At 40.5% G+C, this 7,826-nt stretch overlaps 1 protein-coding gene across 2 annotated transcripts; it reads left to right on the plus strand.

Annotated features, from left to right (window-relative positions):
• Positions 1–3,038: 3,038 nt before the first annotated feature.
• LOC123090606 (ribonuclease 1) lies at positions 3,039–4,758 on the plus strand. 2 transcript variants are annotated; one of them, XR_006442496.1, is made up of 5 exons: positions 3,039–3,219; positions 3,522–3,683; positions 3,758–3,947; positions 4,046–4,469; positions 4,629–4,758. XR_006442496.1 is itself a non-coding variant. In XM_044511929.1 (4 exons), exons 1-4 carry the CDS (start codon positions 3,106–3,108, stop codon positions 4,348–4,350), a joined length of 771 nt encoding a protein of 256 aa, XP_044367864.1. In that variant the 5' UTR covers positions 3,045–3,105; the 3' UTR covers positions 4,351–4,581. The 2 variants fall into 2 exon arrangements, 1 of the variants encoding a protein (XP_044367864.1); XM_044511929.1 differs by lacking the exon at positions 4,629–4,758 and having other exon boundaries at positions 3,045–3,219; positions 4,046–4,581.
• Positions 4,759–7,826: the final 3,068 nt, after the last annotated feature.

The raw sequence follows: 7,826 nt of genomic DNA on the forward strand, positions 1-7,826 counted from the left end.
TAAAAAACTTTAGAAAAATGCAAGATTTGTCGAAAAACAAAAATAACTTGGCACAATGCCTTTTATTGGTCATATAAGCTCATGAGAAAATTTTGGATTATCTAATGGATGTCAAAAAAGACGTGCTCTCAAACGGACCCTTCATGCCTAACTGAACACCCCTCCATAGAACATGGTCTATTTTAGACATGCAAAAAATAACCCCAACCTTTTCGAGTAAGCGGGCATGCTCATGGTAGGCATCCATGTTAGGTTTGAATGAATTTTGATACATTATGCAACTTGTGTCATGCCCGACTATTTATCGGGCTTTTTTCACTGAGAAAACTCTAGAAAATACAAAGCTAGTCGAAAACCCAAACAACTTGGAATGATGCCTTGAGTTTGTAATATAAGGCTCTGAAAAAATGAAACCAATTCAAAGATGTCGAGAAACAACCTGCACTCAGACGAAGCCTTCTGACCCACCTGAACGCACTTCATTGAACATAGTCTAGTTTTGGACACTCTTAAAATAACGCAAACTTTTGCAAGCAGGTGGGTGTGCCCATGGTGCATCCATGCTAGGATTGAACGATTCCCGACAGTATAGGTAAGTTGCGACACGTCTGACCATTTATCAACCCTTTTTGACCGAAAAAACTTTCGAAAATGCAAAATTTGTCGAAAACCAAAATAACCCGGCATGCTGCCTTAAATTGGTCATACACGCCAAGGAAAAGAATGGAGCCATTTGACGGTTATCAAGAAACAACATGCTCTCAATCGTGGCTCTCTGGCCTACCTGGACACCCTACAATGAACATGGTGTTTTTGGAACATTCTTGAAATTACTAGAATTTTTGCCAGAAGGTGGGCAAGCCCATGGTAGGCATCCCATGCCAAGTTTGAAGAAAAAGTATTTAAAATTATAATCTAAACAGGAACTTAAAATTGTTATTTAAACTTTTTAATATAACTACTAAATACAAAGGGATAAAATGGAAAAGGATAATAATTTAAAGAATTAAATAAGTCTTTGACAAAAAAATAATTTAAAACATTTCCTTAAAACTAAAAATATTTCAAAGTTTTGAACTGCTTTCAAAAAAATAGGAAGGAGAAAAATGAATTAACGATAAAAGAGAAGAATAATGAAAAAATAGAAAAAAAACACTTAGGCCTTGACCCAACTAGGCGACGGTACCGCTCCCGTCGGGCGCCTGTTTTCTAAACTTATTTGCATTTAAAAAAATTGGTCACGTTTCCAAAAAACTGGTTGGAAAAGTTAAAAAAAAAATCATGTTATAGTCATAAATTATTTGCTATTTATTAAAAATATTCGGCATGTGCAAAATTTTCACCTTTTTTTCTAGAAAAGTTTGGATTTTTTTCAGAAATTGTTTTACATATGAACGCTGTGGTGTGGTCCTTATATAAGTCGTGCTGTTCATAGTCACAAGCTGTTACTTGTTCGACAGGCAAGCAGCCTTCGCCCAAAGCCTGAGATCTCAAGTTCGATTCCTTGAGCAATCCTTTTTCCGAATAATTTTTCTACAAAAAACTGATGGACCAGATTTAATGGGCCAGCCTAAGTGCGCGAGAAATGACCGACGGCCCAAGAGCGCGAGCATACAAGGGGGTCTTCGTACAGTGTACACATACAAAAATGGTATATAGTGTGAAAGGTCTGTATTGCCCTTTATACGTTTTGATGAGGGGGATGTACAGAAGGGGGACTCCTAACTTGTTCATATAAAGACATAAGTAGTTAATAACGCAACTTTAGCCAAAATGCACCTTTGGGAGCTGTTTACATGCTAAATGAGACAATATAATTGCATTCTTTGAACACTGGAAAGATGCATATGTGCTGCTACTTACGGCATAGCGATACTATTCTGACATTAGATGGTTAATGACTGAAGCTTCCCAGGAAGTTAACATAGCTGTGTTTGTTCATATCTTCTTATCCACTATTGTTATCAGTATTATTGTAAATCAAGGTAATGGAAATGCCTTGCCTTAATCTTTTAAGATGATCTGAAAAGGTGCGCTAAACTATTTTTTGAGGCAATATTGTAAACTGCCTTACTGTTACCTTTTAAGGCAATATTGAAAACTGCCTTACTGTTATCTTTTAAGGCAATAACGGAAATGCCTGGCTGTAATATTTTAAGGCAATCTGAAAAAGTGCGTTAATGTATTTTTTGAGGCAATTTTGGAAATGCCTTGGTGGATTATTTAAGGCACTCCTACAAACTACCTAAGACTAGCCACAGTGGGAGTAACTTCAGCAGTAACATCGAGTCCAACTCAGCAAATTTGCTTATGTGGCAGTGAGTTAATAAGGAGAGAGATAGTTATAGTAACTTAGCTAGTTACTGTAACATTACATGTCCCAATGCAATATGAGTCTACAACCTAATAAATGAAGCTTTGCATGTTACCACACTTATGTTACTACCCATTATGAAGGTAGTAATATAGTCTAGGGATATGTGTATGTTACTAGTGTATGTTACTTACCATTGTGGCTAGTCTAACATTATCTTTCCTGACATCATTATATTGGCACTTTCAAAATTGCCTTCAAAAATCAATAAAGGCAAAATGATGATTATTTAAGGCACTTTTCGCCGCCTCTGAAAATCAGTAGTGGAGTTGATAGTGAGGGAGAACTAATCCAACCATTTTATAATTTTCCCGATATATACATCAAAAAAAGGAAGTAAAGAACCAGTTTTCTCTGTCCTCCCCGAAAGGATATGCATGTTGGAGTCCATTACCTGGGTAACGGAGTTACAGGGGTGACGCCTCCGCATCAGGAACTATTGTGTAAATCTAGTTCAATACCATATTGAAGTGTATACCTTTTTTTTGGGGGGGGGGGGGGGGGGGGGGGGGGGGGGGAGTTAGGGAGTACTAAGAAATCTTATCGTTTAGACGTGTGGACGAGAATGGGGCACAAAATATGCACCACAAAAAATATGAAATGTGGGGGACGGTAGGCAAGCCCAATGTCCTATAAATACCCTCGCACCCCGTAGTCACTCCTCACCAAGGCATTTCTCGGTGTCCAAATAAGCGCACTAGCGAGCAAAGTTTGTTAGACAGAAATCAAGCATGGCTTTCGGTATGGCTTTCAGGACAGCACTGCTGTGCCTTCTTGGCATGCTGATAGCTTCCCCTGCCATTGCCGTTTCTGATTCTGGTATATACTACCAGATTGGTTTGATGGTATGGACGTGCAAATCATGATAACATAGTGGCGAATTGTCCATATTTTATTTGTTTTTATTGCATCATTCAAAATTTCTACACATGATAGTTACCATTCAGTTGTTCACTGTACTGTACGTGCATATGCCTCACCTAGGACGTGTAGTATGTGTGACACGAACCATCTTGACGGATGTGGACATGCGAGATTATCATGCACGTGGTTTTCTGGACCACCTGCTTGTCGAGGCCATTGGTTATGCTAGTAGTATATTGTTAATCTAGTATTTCACCCACGTTATAATAATCCATGGACACAGTGGCCGGGAGCATACTGCGCGCAGACCACCCGCGGATGCTGCATGCCCAAGAGCCCTATCGTGCCGGCGGCCGACTTCTACGTATCGGGCTTTACCGTCTTCAACGCGACGACCGACGCCCCCGAGACCAGCTGCAGCGGCACTCCTTTCAACTCCGGCGAGGTAAGTAATTTCCAATCCAGCGGTTTGCGGATTCTTACCACTGTGATGCATGCAATGTTTTGCGTTTACTGCAGATTCTGGAAATCAGCGGTCTGAGGCAGTTCTGGAGCAACATCAAGTGCCCCAGCAACAACGGACAGAGCAGCTGGAAGAGCGCCTGGAAGACGTCCGGCGTCTGCTCCGGCCTCGACGACAAGGCCTACTTCCAAGCCGCGATCGCCCTCCGTAGCAAGATCAATCCCCTCTCTCGCCTCGTCTCCAAAGGTGACGCATGCATGCATCCATGGCTCATGAGTCATGACCCCGTTTTCTTGGAAAGGAAATCATCACCATTGAGTACGTACTGGGTGCTGTCATTGCAGGGATCAAGCCGGACTTTGGCCTGTACAGCTTGGAGAAGATCAAGAAGGTCATCCAGGCGGGCACCGGCGTGACGCCGGTGATCCAGTGCAGCAAAGGGCCGTTCGATAAGTTCCAGCTGTACCAAATCTTCATCTGCGTGGCCGGGGACGCCAAAACGCTCATCGAGTGCCCGAAACCGCAGAAATTCACGTGCTCCGACGACATCCTCTTCCACCCCTTCAAGAAGTGGATGCTAAAGCAGGCCGCGTCCTCGGTGTCCTACGCCGAAGCATTCGAGATGGCCGGAGCTGTCATGGGATACTGAGCTGCAGCTGCAGATCGGTAGCCGGTCGGGCCCTTGACCGGCCTCGTTTTGTGAGTTGCGTTCAAGCGAATAATTAATAGTAGTATATGCATGGAATAATGTTTTCGCCTTTCCGGACATTTCATCTCCGAAACTACTCTACACACGACTGTTGAGAGACGATTCGTGGACGATGTCTTCTTTGAACGGTGTGGATTTGTAGAATAATGCCATCTAATGGGTGCTTTTGTCCATCGTGCATAAATCGTGCAGATAATATCGTCTGTCTAGCACTGCTCTTTCATCTCGCGCGTGGTGTGATAATAATGTAATCCTAGGGTACCGCAATATTGATTACCAAGTCGATCTGTAACGCTTTCATGAATAATAATAATAATAATAATAATAAAACAATAGTACATTTGTGTCTTTTTTCTTTTATTTCCAAAGTATATGAAATATATGGGGTAACTACTCCGTGTGGTAGGATGTATAGGATAGTTATCCCACATGTCTCATATACTATCATATGGTAATATATATACTACTTTATCATTCTAAATATGTTCATATATTATATCTAAATGATTGTGCTAATGACCGGACGACAGGATTTTAGCTATAGGCGCGGACGATTGCGCAAAGACGCATACATGCAGGAGCAGCGATGACGACCTTGCATGCGCGCGTGAGCTTGCAGCAGCATTGTTAAACATACATGCATATAACAATAAAACTGTTGATGTCATCAAATATTCCTCTGAAATTCAAACTTTAAAATGTTTTGTAGCATAAACCATAGCTCCGATTGAAAAACGGTTTTCACATAAAAGATTCGTCGCCACGAGATCTTCGAATCTAGATCCCATGTTGGTATGTTTCGATGACTTTTTTTCGAGGTCAAAAGTTATCAGGCCCCGGCTAAGTAAGTTATCACGTCTACGATACATAAGTTGCCATTTTATTTATATAGAAATTACCGGGGCACAAAAGTGGTCCTCCAATTCTCCCGACATGCAAATGAATTAGAAGAACAAAACGTTGATGTCATCTTTGATTCCTCTTTATTTTAAAACTTCAAAATGTTTTTTAGCTCAAACCGTTGGTCTGATCGAAAAGATTCACGAAGAAAGCATCAAAACTAGACACTATGTTGATTTGTTCACACAACTTTTATTTCGGATCAAAAGTTACCACTTCTGGGCTAAGTAAGGTATCACGCATGAGCCACATATGTTACCATGTTGTTTACACAGATATTACCGGGGCATAAACCTTCTAACTTTCTTATCAACTTGGGTTAACCTTCTTATCAGATATATGATGCGTATAGTACCATGCTATTCACACAAAAGTTACCGAGGGAATATTTCATCAACCCCTCCCCCCCTCATGCCAAAGTTATCAGGACCAAGGTATATAAATTATCATGGTTTGCGATATGTGAGATACCATGCTATTCACACAAAAAGTTACCGAGGGGATATTTCATCAACCCCTCCCCCCATGCCAAAGTTATCAGGACGGAGGTACATAAGTTATCAGGTCCGCGATATGTGAGTTACCATGCTATTCACACAAAAGTTACCGAGGGGATATTTCATCACCCCCCACCTCGCCAAAGTTATCACGACCGAGGCACATAAGTTTATCAGGTCTGCGATGTGTAGATTACCATGCTATTCACACAAAAGTTATCAGGAGGGGGGGGGGGGGGGGGGGGGCGGTTATTTCATCAACCCCCACCTCGCCAAAGTTATCAGGACCGTGGCATATAAGTTATCAGGTCCACATGTGTGGGTTACCATGCTATTCGCATAAAAGTTACCAAGGGATATTTCATTAACCACCTCTGCCCTCCCCCCACCGGTGGCAAAGTTACCAGGACCAGGGTACATAAGTTATCAGGTTTGCAATGAGTGAGTTACCATGCTATTAGGCTTTGCTAACTTTCGATCGTTCCGCCTTTAGTAAACAGATACGAACGACATGCAGTCAAACAATGCGTATATTACCATGTTATTTACACAGAAATTATCGGGGATGTTATCAACAATTTTTCATTGGATCAAAATTACGACGGTGTTTTTACAAAACTTATCAGGTATATAATGTATAAATTAGCATGTTATATGCACAAAGGTTACTGGAAAGTGTGTTTTCAGGTCTGCGATGTGTAAGTTAGCGTGTTATTTACACATAAATTCCTTGGATTAAAGTTACCACGACGTCTGTAAGTCAATTAACAGGCATGAGGTGCATAATTTTCCGTGCTATTTATACACAAATTACCGAGGGTGTGTTTCAAGAAAAAAATCCCACGTGAAAAATCATGTACATATGAGCTTGTCGTTTACGTGTACCTATTTTTATAGCTAGAAGGGTCAATAGAAAACCTAGGTTGATGTGTTCTTTGTTTCAAGTTCGTATTTGAAATGATGTACAAAAAGTACCTATACCTAGTCATAAGAGAGAATTAGTCAAGCTAATTGCGATCCTGGAATGTCATGCTCAAATCCCACTAGCTTTTTTTTCTTTTCTTTTTCACTCGCATTTAGTATTGATAGAAGGTCAAATAAAGTACTTGGCTTAAATAAAGCACAAACGAATTGTTGGCGGGGTGGTTATTTACCTTGTGATCCCACGAAGTGGCCACGGTTTGAATCCTATGGGGGCCATTTACTTTTGCAGACGAGGAGATGTGTTCTGTTCTCTGATGATATTTTTGCAGACGAGGAGATGTGTTTTGTTCCCTGATGATGGAATCCACTCGTGACGTGCGATCGATATCTGACCGCTCTGAGATCGTTCGCATTCCCTGACGATATTTTTGTAGACGAGGAGATGTGTTCTGTTCCCTGACGATGGAATCCACTCGTGACGTGCGATCGATATCTGACTGCTCTGAGATCGTTCGCGCTTGTTACTAAAATACAGTCGACTGGAAAATAGCTTTTTCGATATCTAAAATATTTCAAAGCAATTTAGACAGACTTTTTTTGCATATGAACCCATAGTTTTTGTTATATTTATGAAGTACGTACATATTTGTATCTAGAAAAGAGCATACTCAAAATACGATACATACTACCTAAAAGATAGTATATATATATTAACTAAACATTGTTATATACTACATACTACAAGTACATACTCTTCAATTTGATAAATACTGGACACATCATACAAAACTCAAGTGGTTATATATACTACCTTTTAGGTATAGTCAAATGTTTCCTACCACTAGTGGTAGTTACCACCATTTGCATTTTGTATGTTATATGTAGTATGTGTCAAAACCGAGAGTATGTCCGTATAGAATCGAATATTGTCTGATGATGGAATTCACTCGGGACGTGCGATCAATATCTGACCGCTCTGAGATCGTTTGCGCTTGTTACAAAAATACAGTCGACTGGAAAATAACGTTTCCAACATCTAAAATATTTCAAAGCAGCTTAGGCGTTTTTTTGCATATGGACCCATAGTTTTTTGTT

The sequence above is a fragment of the Triticum aestivum genome, chromosome 1B (assembly GCF_018294505.1).
Source record: "Triticum aestivum cultivar Chinese Spring chromosome 1B, IWGSC CS RefSeq v2.1, whole genome shotgun sequence".
Lineage (NCBI taxonomy): Eukaryota > Viridiplantae > Streptophyta > Magnoliopsida > Poales > Poaceae > Triticum > Triticum aestivum.

Bases quoted from the DNA above. Each gene is read 5' to 3' on its own strand.
- LOC123090606 (XM_044511929.1), top strand. From the start codon at position 3,106: ATGGCTTTCGGTATGGCTTTCAGGACAGCACTGCTGTGCCTTCTTGGC. The intron at 3,220-3,521 runs GTATGGACGTGC...CCATGGACACAG, and splicing joins ACTACCAGATTGGTTTGATG to TGGCCGGGAGCATACTGCGC. The intron at 3,684-3,757 runs GTAAGTAATTTC...CGTTTACTGCAG, and splicing joins CTCCTTTCAACTCCGGCGAG to ATTCTGGAAATCAGCGGTCT.